The 16,995-nt window shown below is 39.6% G+C and overlaps 1 protein-coding gene across 1 annotated transcript in view; it reads right to left on the reverse strand.

Annotated features, from left to right (window-relative positions):
- Positions 1-2,276: 2,276 nt before the first annotated feature.
- DOCK8 (dedicator of cytokinesis 8) overlaps positions 2,277-16,995 on the reverse strand; it is an 89,313-nt gene continuing 74,594 nt past the window's right edge. Inside the window, exons 35-45 of the mRNA XM_037372637.1 lie at positions 16,176-16,306; positions 15,528-15,720; positions 10,312-10,455; positions 9,262-9,393; positions 8,390-8,524; positions 7,768-7,857; positions 7,094-7,330; positions 6,320-6,463; positions 5,164-5,270; positions 4,132-4,299; positions 2,277-3,524 (exon numbers count right to left, since the gene is read on the reverse strand). Of these exons, the coding sequence (XP_037228534.1) occupies positions 3,461-3,524; positions 4,132-4,299; positions 5,164-5,270; positions 6,320-6,463; positions 7,094-7,330; positions 7,768-7,857; positions 8,390-8,524; positions 9,262-9,393; positions 10,312-10,455; positions 15,528-15,720; positions 16,176-16,306 (1,545 nt within the window). The 3' untranslated portion in view covers positions 2,277-3,460. The remainder of the gene's footprint in view (positions 3,525-4,131; positions 4,300-5,163; positions 5,271-6,319; positions 6,464-7,093; positions 7,331-7,767; positions 7,858-8,389; positions 8,525-9,261; positions 9,394-10,311; positions 10,456-15,527; positions 15,721-16,175; positions 16,307-16,995) is intronic.

Raw genomic sequence — 16,995 nt, forward strand, 5'->3', positions numbered from 1 at the left:
AAATGTTAACTTTCATTTTCCCAAGTCTTCAGATTGGTAGGAAACCTAACAAGGAAGTACTCAGCTTCCAGAAATAGGTCATGTAACCCAGATCTTCCAGTTGTGACAGCACTGCAGTTCTCTTTACCTGGCCTGAGTGTGGCTACAACTACTCATGGTTGTGCCTGTTCAGTCCATCACCTGCTGAAGCCTTGAATGTATGATTTTTTTCATGCAGTATGAAAGGCATGCTCCCTTTATGGCTGCTGTTCTGCAACCTGGGAAATCTAGCATTAGACTTGCCCACGCAGGATCAGTAGTGCTAACTAAAAGCACCCACTTTGACTGTTCAAATGCATTCAAAACATGCTGACAGGTTAATTTATACTTCTGGGCACTACTGTTGGTCCTTATACATGTCCTTATACATGCATGTTGGCTGAATGCTGGCAGATGTGCAAGTGTGTGCTCACACCTGATTTGGATCAGTTGCGCTCTGCCGGGCGATGGGGCTGTGTGCAGACTTGATGCTGCTGCTCACAGCCTGCCGCTGCACAGTGCAGTGGGACGGGGTACTGCTGGGGTGGCAACAAGAGACACTCGTGCTGTACTAAAGGATTCCATCCCCAAAATCAGCACATGCTCGCTGACGGTAAATGCAACAAGTGAGCTATGGTGAACTCCCAGCCAAGACACCCACCAGAATCTCTAGACCAGGGTGGGGTAGTTCTGTGCCTCATGTAGTTCTGTGCCTCACTTGCTGGTTCACCTGTGACAGCCTTAGTAGTTTAATCCTGGACCTAACTAGTGCAGACACACACAACTCTTTCTAGTCTTGCATCACCTAGGTGGCGTGTCATTCAAGAATCAGGCATGTTTCTGCTCTACACCTATACACCAGAGGAAAAAAGGAGGTCACTACTGTCGCTGAGCTTCCCATTGCCATTTTTCATGGAAACTGAATGAAAAAAGAAGTTAGGAAGGAAGTTGTTGCCCGTTACCCCTGCAACAGACACAATTTATCCTAGAGACAGATCAACACCTCCTCTGCCTAAATCTTTGTATTTTCTGCTGAATTATGCTTCTACAGGGAAAGCTTGTTCCTATTGACATTTTCTTTCCAGATGGATTCTATTGAGGTATAAGATGTAACACAAAGGTACTTCTGAACAAGCTGTGTCAAACAGTCACTTTATTGCAAAATGAGTATCATAAGGTAGAATATTTATTTTGCATAGTTCAGCTCTTGAAAGAAATGTACAAAATGTTTCATTTGTAAAAGGGACAACATGAGCTACAAACTGAGGGCAAGACTGGCCAGCTGGCTGAGGGGTGCTCAGCTTGTAAAGTGTGAGTGAAAGGTCCTTCAGCATTCATATCATCCTAAATATTTTTTCAGTTCAGGGATCATGCAACATGAAACACTTAATTACTTTTACCTAGCATATTGTACACCTGTAGGTTGGGTTGGTTTTTTTTGTTGCTGTTTTGTTTGTTTATCTGAGGTTTCTATTATTTAGGCTGTAAAGGATAAGCATCTTGTAAACAATGAAGTTGGATTATGGGGCTGATAGACCACAGTATTCTGACCTTCCCAACAAGTTGTTAAAAATAGGGGTGAGGTTCTGATGGGCAGAGATCTTACAGCTTCAAGGCTTTGGGAAATCGATCGCCTTTTCAACTTAGAACTGTTTCAAAGCAGCTTGAAAACAGAGAAGCCACTCCATGGAGGCATCTTTTGCTTTGAGCTGTTTATAGGATTTGCTAAGTACTTTGGATGCATTCACTTCAAAATCACAGAGTACATATTCCTGATCATTGCATTTAACAATACTATGAGTGAGGAGGGAAATGCTTTCTTACACTTCAAGTGTGGTTTATGTGTAGGGTTTATTTCACCTCTTTCCACAACTCATCTTGTTTGCTCATCTCTGTGAATCTTCTACACAGCACATTCAAAATTTGACTCTATCAGATATCAACAAAGTGCTGGGAAAATTCCTATTATCAAATGGCAAGGCTGCAGATGACTATACAAATTCAAAATGTTTTCACTAAAAGCAGCAGCCTCAACCTCTCTTACAGTCTGGAGTAAAGAGGCTTTGCATTTAGAAACACATGACATCAACTCTGAGAAAGTTCAGTGTAATTTTCTAAAATGAAATACGAAAGAAAAACTTAATTCCACCAGTTATTTAATTTTAACTTTAAATTCTGTGTTTGGGCAAATGGGATTGGCTACTTTAATCAGCATTAAACTATAACTTCCAAAAACCTGAAAGATGGAGGGAAGGAAGTAATACCGAGGGATGCTTTCATGGATCTTTGTTGCAAAATACAAATGTTAAGTGGTAAGCATGGTCACAATACAAATTCTGGCCCTGCCATTGCTTCACTAAATGAGTTCCAAAGTTCTAATCTCTCTCTATATGTATCTCGACATCCTAATCTCCAAAATTGTAATAGCGTTTCCTTACTTCAGAGAAGTGCTGTAAAGATACTTCAGTAAAATGTTTGCTTAGGGCTCAGAAAATACTAAGCATTAAGTATTATGAATTATGTGCTAATTTATCTTCAGCTGCAGTAAAGCCTAAGTGAAGTGCCTTTTTGGAAATCCTCACTGTGCACGTATGTAGTTAATTTTGGATAAGGTTATCTACATAAAAGCATTGTATAGTAAAAGAACCACTCATAGCTTAGCATCTTCTCTTTAAACTATTACTTGCTAGCTCTGCTAAACATGACACTGATTATTAAAAAATCCAACTGCACATCAAGTAGTAGTCCCTATACTTAGAAAAAAAATTAGAAGATCTATAAGAATTATTTATTGCTACTTCTTGCTTTCCAAGCTTTGGTTGAGAAAACTTGTGCAGAACTCTCCCTGCAGTTAAGGACCATGATACAAACTGGTGACAGAAACTGATAGAGGCAATTACTCTTTCCTACAGCTCCAGCTTAAGAAACATTGAACAGGGACCATGTCCCTCCTTATTAAGACAGCATTTAAGCATGTGATTAACTTGCAGAGTGTGCTCCATTGCCAAAAGCACATGGATAAATGCTGTCTTGGGAAAGGACCACATATATAGACATAATTTGCCAATGTGCCTTAGACACATTATCTGGCTTCACATAACACCTCAACCAAACCACAGAGTTCTGTGTCTGTTAGCTAGTGTGACTGATCTCATGCCACTGACCATTCTAATGGTCCACCTCTCCACGTTATGTGATTATTTTGCGATATATGCAAAAGTATCTAAACAGCACCCTCTTCCTTCCCAAGCCCTCATGAAATGTGGTTGATTAGAAGTCATCCTCCAGTTTTCATTCAGTGATCCTGTGTAAATGCTTTTCCGCATGCTGTCCAAAAAGCTCACATGTTGTCTTGTGGGAGATTTATGATTTCATAGGTGTTGAATATCCCATCATTTCTGGCTTGCAGCATGAAGCTCTTCCTTGGCCAAAGCAGCTAGTCCTAGGTGCTTTGTGAAGAAGTCTGGGCATCATATTTCCTAAAACTGTGGTTACGAAAAGATTCCCTGTAATGAAATGAATCCATAAATAAAGTTGGCAAATGAAAAAGAATCCAAGAAATACTTGCCTTTTGGAAAGGAGCAGCTGAAAAATCATGAATTGAAACATATTACGTGTTGGCAAGTCAGAGGCATATTCCTTTTTCTGCTCCCACCCCACACTGGACACAGTGGTTTTGTGAAGAAGCATATATTCATAAGTAAAGAACATAAGTTAAGACTTTTCTGTCTCAGTCATGGGAGTAAATCAGATTATGTTATCTGAGAGTGAAAGGAACACTCTTACTTCATACTAGCTAACAACACACGGTGCCGTGTATTCAAAACAAACACATACCTGTTATACCTCCTTTCTGGCTTCAAATGTTGAAGAGATGGAAAGTTGTTTCTCATATCTTTTCATTTATGACATAAATTCCCTACCCCAGGAATGACCAGCTTGAGAAACACAGTTAATGCTACATTCAGCTCCAGGGGAAGACAACAGACTTCTTTAATCAAGCATGAAGTTGGCAGTGTATATTTATGGCCTGGTTTTAGCTGCCATTAAAACTGCCTTTCTTCCTTGCATTTTTTTGCATAGCTACAACAGATAACCCCGCCCTACTTGTACCTTGTGCTATGGACTTTCACTACAGGTTTGTACAGCTCTGGGATCTTCCTCTCAATCATGGGCCTAAGGTTCTCTTTCAGCTTTGCGTAGTTCTTTCTGAGCTCTGTCTGATATTCCCTCTGGTCAGCAGTAATAAGGCGCTTGTTCTTCTCTACTGCTTCACCACACCTAGGCAAAAGGAGAGAACAAAAAGCATAACATGTATCCCCTACTTCTGTTAAACTCATTAACTTGTGTTAGGTGATCTGAATGGCCAAGGATCCAGCTCCTCTGGGCTAGGTGTTCCTCCGATAATCTGTCAAGCCCCAATTGATAATGAACTAACAGGAAACCTCTGTCTTTTCCAAGTACACAAATAGAGGTGATAATTTTCAGACATTAGAAATGCATGAGGGAGCCAATAAAAAACAAATCTAATGACTGCAGAATACCGAGCTACCTGCCTACTTACTATAAACAGATACAGTGACAATAGCAGAGCAGAGGCTGTGTCTTCTGTGTAAGGCTCACTTTTATTTAACTCAAACTTACCCTTCAGCAATTATGCTTTGTTTGGATTAAGGAGATTAATATCTTGCTATGTGAATATGCTTGTTAAGATTTACAAGCATATCTCAAGCAAAGGCCATATGTGTCTACCACCACCAATGTGTCTGCTTGACGGATAGGGTCAAACATTTTCTTATGAACAGCTTACTACATATAAACGTCATTTTATCAAAAATAAAATCAAGGCAACAGTCTGAAATGCTTGATTTCTGTAAACTATCAAGAGAAAAAACCAAAAATAATAATTTCTATATAATTAGTTTGAAGTGTTAAAATATGCTCCCACTTGGGATGCAAAGCCTACCAAAGCATTGACCATGAAGCAGAGATAACAAGTCTGGACCAAGCATCTAAAGCATGAGATGCTAGGATTCATGATGCTAACTTGCATAATTAAATACATAGTCACATTATCGTGCATTATCGCGATTGTTTGCTTTATTGATACAATTCAGCATTCGATTTTTTTTTTTTTTTACTGACCTCATTATAAACTCTTTGAAGCACAACCTCAGCTTATTGTGATGTCGATAAAGTTTGGGGTCTGCTGGAATTTCAGCCAGGAACACTTGTGCTACCTCTAGCGGTCCCTTATAGAAATAACACAGAAATATGTCAAAACCACCTGCTTAGACTGAAAACAGACCACACGTCTGGTAAAGCTGTTTGTTATTTCATGACTGGAATTATAAAAGAAAACTTATGCACAGTCACCATAACAGTATGGGGTTTTGCCCCTATCCCCGCCTCACCCCCCACCCCCCTTCCCCCACCCTGGTTTTTCCTTTGGCAAGCAGAGTTTTGCCCACCATATTTTGTCCTCTCCTGTTTTTATTTCTCCTCCAGCCTCACAAAAAAGGGAACAGACATGTTCTACTAAGCCGAGAGGAGCTGGGATAGTTCTACTGCCAAACTAGCTTACATGAGAGAAACACAGCTGCTATGTGTGGCATTACAGGACCCCAAGGGAGTTAAATAAGACCAGCACTGAAAAGGACCACTCTTTCCAAAGCTTACAACATGTTACTTTAGACTAGAGGCTTTGCCTGATGAAGAACCTGGAGAAACTGAGAGTATTGAGGCTTTCATCAAAGAAACCAGACTCTGTGAAATTGTGGATAATGCCAAGTTTTCTCCCAGTTACGTCTTCATTCTTAGTTGTAAAAATTTTTTGAATTGCCTTTTTTGTTACCAGGCATATTTATATTTTAATTATTGCACCCCTGCTTTCTTTTGGGGCATTCAGGTGTTGACTTCATGTATTTTCCATGAAATTGTGAGTTTGTGGTGGTCCCACAGAATAATTGTTATTTTTATTCCCATTTCCCAAGGGTACACCTGGAGTGAACAAAATGGGTGAGGTGGCTAGCGTGCTAGAAATGCAAAATCCTTGGATTTCACCAGGATTCTGAGTTTCTGTACCTACAACCAAAACAGCGCTTCCACAAGCCATTTTAATGAAAGCATACCTAATGAACACTACACAATGATTGAATATCAAGGGATGAAGTTTAAGTTCACATTGTGACTGATTGTGTCTGGCTAGATGTACTTCCAGTGCAAGAGATGAGAGTGAAAAGGAAAGCACAATGAGGAAAGTATGCACAAACTCTTCATATGGTTTATTTGGATCCCTTACCTGATTTACAGTAGCTCCAACTGAGCCCTGCAAAACCATCTGGAGCATTTTGGCATCTGGTGGTTCTTGGTTGGTGGCTGCAGTTAGTTCCTGTGTTTTTTTCCGCATATCTTCAATAGCAACTTCAATTGGGGTTAAAATGAACTAATACAAATGGAAGAAAAGATGCTTCATTACCTGAATCATGCATGCAGTTGACCTGTTCTAAATCTGGCAATACCACTATCATTCTCCCATGCCAAAACCAGTACTTGTGAAACCCAGAAGACTGTTAATCTAAATGTCGTCTTAGTAGATGGTGCAACTGATCCAAAGCTCTCTGACATCACTCCCAAGAATAGGATGTGGATCTGATTCCCTGTTTGTAAAAATTCATTATTATTCTAAGTTACTGTCTTTATGTCAGAAATGGTTTTGCACTTTCTACTTTTACAAAGCTTCCCTGTCTCTAAACCAGCTCTGAGCCCAGTTTAGTTATTTGACTGTACTTTACCAGCTAAAAGTACAGCCCTAAACAGAGCTTCACACATCCTCCTATACGGCATTACAACTAAGAGGTCAAAAGAAGAATATACACTTGCTCGCCACTTTTCTCCATAGCAAATACCCATCTTGCATTTGTCTACACATTCCATCCGATTCCTATTTATGAGAGTAACATGTCTCAGAAATTCAGCCTTCTTTTTTCTGCCAAGGATAGAATTTGAAAATCTTCCCACCCACAGACTCCTTTCATCCCCTGAGAAATTAGATCTGTCCTCAAAACTCAATTACCTCTTCTTTTTGGATGACATTAATTCTAGTTTTGATGTAGGGGAAAGCATGCATTGTGGTTAGGATGGTGTTCCTTTTGTATTGCTCACTAAGTTCTCCTCTGGGGCGCCCATCCATCGTGAAAGGCGTAGTGTACATGAACCGACAGAGGTTGAAGTTCTTCTCAAAATAGGTTACCCTGTCTTTCATCTCATACTCATCAAAATATGGCTCCACAAAAGTAATTTGTATGTATGCCTGAGAAAGGAGGTAAGAACCATTACAGTACTTTACAATGCGAGAAGTGTAAAAGGAATAGCACATGTAAAATATCTCATAGTTCACGCTGGCTAAGCATGGGAGAGCACAGAGCTGCACACTTCAGGGTTCCTTCTCTTCTCCAGAGCTGACAAAACTTACCTCTGGGAAGGGCCCAGCTTGACTCTGAGTATCAGAGCCAGAGCAGAGACTCGAGGTCAGAACTCCTAATTTCCACACTCTGTGACAAACTACCAAACTAAGCCTTTCAAAGAGGGTTTAAGAACATCCCTGGGCCCAGAGATACAGCCCAGATTCTATTTTTTTTTAAATTTTTTTGTGTCTTAATGTTTGAGCACAGAAGTTTCAAAGGGATCTCCTTCTCTTCCCTTCTCTTCTGTGACAAAGCACTCAACGCTCTCAAGTACTTTCCCTACCTTACTGGGATCCAGCTTTCTTTTGTCAACAGGAGCAGAGTCCTTAATCACTTCCACAGCATCCTCCCCAAAACACTGGCCATAAAATCCCTGGAAAGGAAACAGAGTTATCCCAGAGTGGTTTTAGTCCTTATTACAATGTTAATGAGCTGTATGCCTGTAGGAGAAAGGAGTAACCATGACAATTTCTGGGGTTTGTACAGTCGGTATACTGCTTCATGAACCACAGCTGACCAGGGTAAGGCACCTTCCAACAAAGATCAGTGTGAGTTGCTCACAAAAAAGCAGAACTCAAGGTAAAGTGATCAGAAGGGAACGCTCCAGTTCCATGATAAAGCTGAAAAGATACCAAAGCAAATATCTGGCATGCTCAGACCGAGTAATTCAATATATTACAGGCCTGCCCATAAAAGACATGGCCTCAAGAGAATGGATCACTTTCATCATTATGCTGTAAAAAGGGCTATAATGGAAAGGATACACACAAAGGAAATAATCTACGGCACAAATAATTTTGTTACTGATTTTTATATAGCAATAATACTGTTAGAACTGTGTAGGTTCATTAGAAAGTATAATGTAACATTGGAGATCATGCTAACACAATGTTTTTTTTCTTTACCTCTAACCTGTGAGAAATCTCAGGAAGTTTGGTAATTGCAGGCTCCTTATAAACAAATTCCTGCTCATCCAAGTCCCCAAATTTGGATCCATAGAAACCAACACGGAAGTAAGTTCCAAACATTCGCTTTTGACCCTAATTGATAAAAACAAAGAGGAAATTTAAAATAATTTTTTATGTCAGTGCTGTGGTATTTGGATACCTTCTTTTCTGAACTCATGTATAAGAAAAGTCACTGATCCTACATTTTCCCTATTTCAGAGCCAGTTCTATATCATCAGTGCTGTTGGATTAGAAGCATGTATTCATGAAAGAAGGCATACAAATTAAGGGGACATTTAAATGAAATCTAACTTAAAATTAACCTAATTATGAAGTAGCTTTTGCAAAACAAAATGACTTACTATTTTTTAACTCCATTGGATACATGTTAACAAAATGAAAATTTAGTTATGAAAATTGGTAAGAATTTGAAAGCATCTAGGCTCAACAGTAAGATTCTTCTGGAGAAAGAGAAGGAAAGGGCAGGATAAGTGCTGAGAATTTAGCCAGGTTTTTGTATTTCTTCTGTTTTATAATTGAAAACACTAGTTAATTGACAATAAAGTTATTTTTCTTAAATAGATGTGGCCAGAGTTCGACCTGTTCAGCTGTTTTTCTGTAACTCTAAACCAGTTTTGTAGTCATCTCTGCTTTTTGCTACAGAGAGGATAGAGCCTCTTTTCACTGTGGACTACCCTTTGCAGGTAGGTCAAAGCAGATGGAAACTTTTATTAGAAAAAGGAAATGGCTCTATTTTGCATGAACAGTTTTATTATCACCAGTCTTAAACAAACAGTGCAACCCAGTAATGCATCTTGTCTCACAAGTACCTTATTAATAATGCTGTCAAAGGCCTTTTGTAGCTTGCAGTGTGTCAAAGTAAGCTTCCTGAAGTCTCGATGGGCTTCCAATATGGGGATGACAATTTTGTACACCTCATTCACAGTTTCATACAATCCTCCCTTGGGGAAAAAAGAAAAAAAAAAAAAAAGAAGAAATTAAATGAATCCTGTCACACTCTGAAAAGAAACTCAATCTCCATTCATGGCCTGGATGAAAAGGGGCTTTATGGGACTCATCTTTTAATAGTAGACAGGTACTTCTGAGCTGCAGACAACAAACTGGATCTAATTTGGATCTTGGATCTGTTGAGCTCTTAAGCCCAAATTCCAGTGCATAGGAATACACTGTTTTTTAACTCCATTGTTAAACAATAACAAAAACAAATATGCAAGTTTTTACTTAGGGGCTAGAAGAGTTAGAAATTCAGGTGAGCAGAAGGAAAAGGATTTGTTTAGCATGTGTGGTTCGGGGCAAACAGAGCTGTATCTGGACAAAAGGAACCCAAGCTATATCTTCAGAGATGCTAGATCATATATCCTCTTTAGCTCTACAGCAATATGACGAGCTACTTGAGTATTGACATCATGACTTTTTACATGGTAAGTGCAGACAGATGGGTGGTGGTATAGATGAGGCTGGTGGTTGTATGCTGTGTGAAGGCACAGGAGTAACTCTTACATGCTTTCTAAAATCTATAGTTAAAACAAGATCTTCTTCTTAAATGTACTATCTCATGAAAATACCAAACAAAATCTTGATTTGTGCCTGGAACAATCACTTTCTGTTGATGCTGTAGTTAGCACAGTAGAGGTGGATATACGGCTGAGCTAGGCTACCTGAAAAGCCTACCTTAGGCAACCTGGCTGCGGCAGGGCTGGGTCAGCCATTAAATGTGTCTCTGCCTCTCGTTTGCAGTGGGGCAGGTCTGTGAAGCCTGGTCTAGCTGTAAGACTATTTCCTCATGCGCAGGAAAATAAGCTATGGAACTGGCCCTGAGAGCCCAATTCCATCTTCTGGTGATTTTGGTCCTCACTCACCGTGCTGAAGAGCTCTGCTGCTTGTTCCAGCAGCCCTACCAGGCCACTTTCTGAGAAATACCTCCCAGAACATATACCATCTTCATCTGGAGACAAAACATCATCTGAAACAGCAGATTCCTCCAGCACATTGGATGAAATGTTCTAAAATACATCAGAACAGAGATATCAGAAACCCAGATCAATAGTCTATCATAAAGATTGAAGCAGAAACAGTTTCAACATAGTTACATGACAGTAAGAAGAACGAGATTATACAAGTGAAGCCAGGGGATACACTGGGCTAAATACCATTTAGAATGGAATTCCATTAAATTCCATTGAGAAATGGATATAACATCATAAATCCATTGAGAATTAAATTCTATTGAGAAGCAAACACAACATCATAAATCTCTGCAGATGGCAAATCAGGAGTTTCACTACAAGAACCATAAACTTTCTTTCTTGCATCAGGTTTAAGACACAGACTCCTGTAGGTTGCAAAATGTCCCCTCTCTGGTGCTGGATCTTGATGGGAGCTGCCATGAGCTCAATCTCCACCCTGCAGGGGTCACAACCAATGTGCCCATCCTGCTGCTGGCACCTGGATGTGAGAAATTCCAAGCTGCACCCTGGACCTCCTGCCACCTGCTTGAACAAGTTGAACTTTCAAGTTGTTGATTTGACTTTTGCAAGCAGAGAAGGAGGACATAGACCATATTGCTGTAAAACCTGCAATAACTGAATGCTGCTTCTCATTTCAGCCTCTGTCATATTACACCTTGATCCTGCAGAATTTACTCAGCTACTTGTAAAGTTACTTATCTTATTATGGGTTTAAATAAAACTAGCTAAAGTACACAGTGTCAGTCACTCTTCGAGATTCTAGACCATGAAATAACATGACTATAGTTCTTCAGGATCCCTTTGAATAAATGACACTGGAGAGAGTCAACACGAAAAATTTTATAATATACAGAAATACATGTAAATGAACATTAAAATATGTGTTCATACAGTATGGAACTAGCATATGTAACTTTCAACAGCATTCAATTTGCTAGTAATTAAAAGGAATTAAATTAGTGTCATACTGTCTCACTTCAGCAGAAACTGGCAATGACAATCTGTCTGCATGCAGGATAGATGCCAGCTGGCTAGCTAGTCAAGTCCTTAAAGACATCTTTATAAAACGGCAGAGACACTGAGGGCTATTACTATTGATCAGATTTCAGATAAAGAATTGGCATCACTCATCACTAGCAACATGGGACTTTCCCCCTTGGGTTTTGTGGATTTATTTATTTCTCCATGGGTGAAATTTACTCCAACCATGCTGCCCTCAGAGTGCCTAATCTGCACATCACGTCAGCTCCACTGGAAGGGTGAGCACAAAGCTCAGGACAGCATTTGCCAAGCTGAGAATATGTTTGAATTTCATCCAGAGGGAAAATTGCAGCATGTTTTAGCACACCCATACCACTTGTTACCTACCAGTCTCATTGAAGATAGTGACTTCAACCAGATTTAACCTCCCTGGCACACACCTAGGGCAACTCATTCAACCCCTACTGCAGCTCAATGTCTGGTTTTCCCTTTCTGTAATAGTAGCCATGAAGGATTATTTTCATGGAATGGCATGTAGCCTTTGGTGGCTTTTTTTGTTTTGGTAGCAAAAGGGAAAGAGTCCAGAGGAGTGAAAATGTCCAGAGAGTGATTTATTTATGAAAGTAACCAAGAAAGTCACAGACACCAATTATCTTTTCTTTGCCTTTAAACCCGTAATAATTAATGTCAGGCATCTATTACCATGTTTTACAGTCCATACACTCTTGTAGGAGAGAGCCTTCATGACATACTGGTGCTTGCAGGACCTTTTGCAAAGTGGACATGCCTCACCCACCTTTTGCCTTGATGTACCTTTATATTGAAGAATATTATATGTCCCTTGTATAATAAAGACAATTCATAAATTACCATGTATATCATCCACTATTATTTTGGACCTCACAGGGATGGTTTTCTCTAAGGAAAAGAAACACTTGCGTAAACTCAAGGGGCTCTACTATGATCCCCAGCTTTTATCCCCGTGTTAGATAAGGCTAGGGTAGCCTGCAAGCTAGATCCCCAAAACCACACAGTTGAATTAGCCTACCGCTGAGCCTGGGCTATTTAGCCCTGTGCCTTAGCAGGTAGACACACACACTAAGTCCTTGTCTGTGGTAATATGAAGTGGCTTTAAAGTCAGTCCATACACAATTCATACTCTAAGTCCACCTTATCACTTGCAAAGGAGATTTAGTCTAAACACAAATGAAGCTCAAAGGGAATTTCACCAAAAGTGATCCTGTTCTGATTTTGAGGGATAGTTTTGATTGCACAGAGGGAAGCATGTACCGTTTTGTGTGGCACAGTATAAGGAAAAGTGTTACTCTACTAACAATCAGTTTTCTGGACACTAACAGAGTCACTGCAGAAGACCCATGATTTAATACTTTGCTGCCCCATTTTACTCATCTGTAAAAAGGAGATAGCACTTCTGCTCATCCAGAAGAATCTTTTTTTATACACATTATTATCACCCTCAATTCCACAACTAAATATATATCACCAATATTAGTTAAATTAATATCTGAGCTAAATGAAGAAATGGACACAGAAAGAATCAGTGAGTGAGATCTGGAAATCCAGGTAAAGCCAATATAGTTTGAGTAGTATTTCTCTCTTAGCAAGGTCATCGAAACAAGATCTTCATAGGTGCTGCAGAATACAAACCTGTTTGTAAAGAATGGGAGCTCTTCTCTTGAAAGGCTTTGTAAAAATGCAAGTGTTATTATAGTTAATTATCATTATTAAGCAAAATGAAATCCAAAATTATACTGTCAGATAAAAAGTTGTGTAATTTGGCTTCTGGTCATGAAGGCATTTTATTACCTCTCTCCTATGGAGCAACTGTTCCTTGGGCAAACACGTATCTACAAAAGCATTTTGATGAGAGAGATTGACTTGTTACCTTTAAACTTCCAAGTTTTTGTTTGTCTAGTGCCTTGTAGAATAGACTTCAGTTCTCTAAAATAACTGGAAACATATATATTCATGGCAATCTGCCTAATCTCGGAGCAATGGAAGGAGGAATCACATTAGGGTCAAGTGTGTGAGATTACAAGCATTCAAGGCAGCCTGGCAGCAGGATGACTTTTGCAAGGGAATGCAGATTTCACCTATATCTAAATGATTATAGTATGTAATGAGTAGGGAGAAAAGAAGAAAATAGAAGTAATGAATGGAAGCTAGATGTTAGAAAGTATACAAAACTGGTAAGGGATGCAAAATGGGAGAAGTATAAATCTATGGCCAGAAGTTTAGCCAGTAAAGAGATTATATACAGCTATACACAGTAAAGGAATTTAAGAATAATACTAGTCAATCACCTGATTGCTAGGGTGAAATTGCAACACTACCACCCAACATACTGAATTCAGTGCAAAATGACAAGTAGATCAATCATGTTCACATTTATTATTCTGAAGGAAAAAACCAAACCCAGATGATATGGTTGTATCAAGGGATGATGACTGTACCAACTACTAGTGTTAGGCATTTCAAAATCATCTGGACCATAAAACGTGCTCCTCAACAGTTTAAAAGAGCTAAGCAAACCGGTATTCAGGCAATGAATACTGAGTTGCCATACGTTTTAGAAAACTGGGGAAGTTTCAGAGGAGGAAATATGCTTTGTGGCCATATTTTTTTAAAAGTAAACAAGATGAGCAGGTAGTGGTAGGTTTATCAGTTCGCACCCAGGACAAATTGGTGGAAATACTGATACAGAATTTTACTAAAGAAAAAACTAAAGGTATTGTAATTAAGTCTGAATCAACACCAGACTACAGAAACCTGATACTTTTAAAGAGATTACAATCTCATAAAGGCAATAATGCCCAAACAGTAGATATCTATACAACATCTGAGTTGATTCTGCAAAACATTTCCACTAATTAGCTGGAATGTCTCATAATCATTGCAGCAAACACTCTGTAAATGAACAATGGTACTTACTGATCTTAGAGAATAATGATAAAGGAGTAATCAACACATGGGAATATTTCAGGGGTTCAGCATTCCTATTTTTAATAATGTGTGAAAACAGAGTGGGATGTGCTGATCCCCTCTCTCCGGTGACCAGCGATAGGACACAAGGAAATGGAATGAAACTGTGTCAGGGGAAGGTCAGATTGGACATTAGGAAGAGGTTCTTCACTGAGAGGGCGGTTGGTCACTGGAACAGGCTCCCCTAGAGAAGTAGTCATGGCACCAAGCCTGTCAGAGTTCAAGGAGCATCTAGACAGTGCTCTCAGTGATATGGTTTAGTTTTAGGTAGCTGTGCAAGGAGCAGTGAGTTGGACTTGATGATGCTTATGGATCCCTTCCAACTATGATTCTATGAAAAAAAGCCGGAAAATCACTGAATTTGCATATAAAGTCAGTTCATATAAGGGTAACCAAAAATGCATAATCTGGTAAACTATGTTTAAAACTCTGCATTTCAAAATGTTTAACTCTAACAGCAAAGAGTTATGCTTTCATCTTTGTGATGTAGAAAAGAAAGGTGAAAAACAAAATCCAAAAAAACCTCTCTGTAAAAGATCAATAACCTACCAAGTAAAGAGCTCAACAATGCCAAAAGAACCAGTGGATTCTGGAGAGATAAACAGAGAGATACTTCCTGGGCTGAAAGAACTTATGGGACATTTTTACTGGAGTTTGATGTAAATGCATATAGGTTATGGTGATTTTGTCATTTCATCAATCAAAAGGGTGTTGGTTAGTAACTGGAGGACAGTCAAAGGATTGGAGAACATGCCTAAAAGAAATGTGTAGCTCCAATTACCTAGATCATGAGAAAGCAGTTTGAAAGATGCATCTGTCACAGTTGATAAGTATCAGCCCCAGGAAAAGGCATGTGATAATAGAGGGGTTCTACTTAGCAGACAAGACATTACAGTATTCAGTTGCTAGAAGTAGAAGCTAGAGGCAGCCAGACTCTAAAGTACCAGTTTTTATCAGTAAGCATAAATCATCAGAACAATCTGCCAAGAGTGGTGATGGATGTTCCATTGTAGCTTTTCCTCCCTGTATATGCACTTCAACTCTGCTTAACATGAGAAGGAATACACACACCAGAACAGGCGATCCCAGGCTTATGCTGTCAGAGCTTGGGAGCTTTTTCTTACCTGAAAGCTGACACTGCCCACTGGGAGATAGTTTCGGTCTTCAAGCATGCTGAGGTACTCTGCCACCAGTGCTGCGGCATGGACCAGACACATGGCTGCTTCTGTGTAGCACTTCCTCTTGGTGTGCTTCTCTGCCATGTTTTGCAGCCAAGTCAGCCTCAAGTCTGGTGATGTCTGGTACCCTTTGGCAATTCTAACAACACAGGGCAGAAAGGAGGTATGAATGATCATTTCTCAGGTAACAGAAAGAACCTTTATAATTCTCCACCTGGGTTAAATGGAGGGAGACACCTCTGTCTTTATTCTGTATGATTCACTAAGCACAGGGCAAAAGAAATGGTTAGGCAGGGGTAGGCAGAACTCACAGGGACTAAGAGGAGAGTAAACCAGCTAAACCCAAGGATTTTCAATGTCCATCAGTCCCTGACTCCCATCCTTGTCCAAGTCTATGACCACCTTCCAGTGGCTCCACTGCAACATGCTTATTCCTGCAGCCTGGGCCCGCTGCCACAGATAAGCTGTGCTAAAGCAGGAATCTACACAGACAGAACAGCCAGAGGACTTTCCCACAGCTTGTCCCTAAAATGCACAGTTCTTTTGCTCACCTCACTGCAGAACTTCCTCAGTAGCAATTCTAAACAGATTCACCTGTACATGAGATCCATGAGCATCTCTGGATCTTCCTGAAATTCCCTCATTTTCACTGTATCTGACAGGATGCTGTTCAGATTACACAGCAGCTCCTCTACCTGCAGTAATACAAAGATCAACATGTATTTCTCACATTTTTATTTTTGCTTTCCAGAAAAATAACATCTGCACCAGATGATTTGTACTGAATTGCTACAAGATTCATTTTTCCAACTTTGTTCAATGCAGTGAAGAATGCTGACATAGCAAATTTTATGCACACATTTTAATTAATCAAAGTGAGCTGGAATCCTTTGATTTGTAATTTCTGAATGAAAAAAATCAAATGTGCTAATGGAGTTCAGCTTTAGTTGATTCATGATCTAAGAACACAGCAGCTGTTTTTGTAAGTCTTCAGCACAACCTGAGTTACTCTAGGATTATTAGCAGTGTCTGACAGTTGTCTGAAATGTTTTTAATTAATGTTGCTGCCACCTTATGAACTGATAAAGGCAGAGAAGTTTCCGTTATGCTACTTGTCTGAAAACATAATGAATTAAATTCCATCTTGGAAAACTCTTAAAGGGTACGGTTCCTGTTGGGGTCTAGAAGAAAATTGTACACAAAGCTAAGAGGTGATTTTCCTTTAATGTGATTTCAGTAGAAGTTCTTAAGAGTTTATTATACGGAATAATGTCCCCCACTTCTTCCCTGCATATTGTTGTGCTAGAAATAAACTCATGCAATAACCCCTGCAGCCTTACTTTCATTGCTTTGGAAGACCAAAATCTAGGACTTGCTCCAAGCACACAATTTCCTATGAGAAAACTCCTGATAA

Source organism: Falco rusticolus, chromosome Z (genome assembly GCF_015220075.1).
Source record: "Falco rusticolus isolate bFalRus1 chromosome Z, bFalRus1.pri, whole genome shotgun sequence".
Classification (NCBI taxonomy): Eukaryota; Metazoa; Chordata; class Aves; order Falconiformes; family Falconidae; genus Falco; species Falco rusticolus.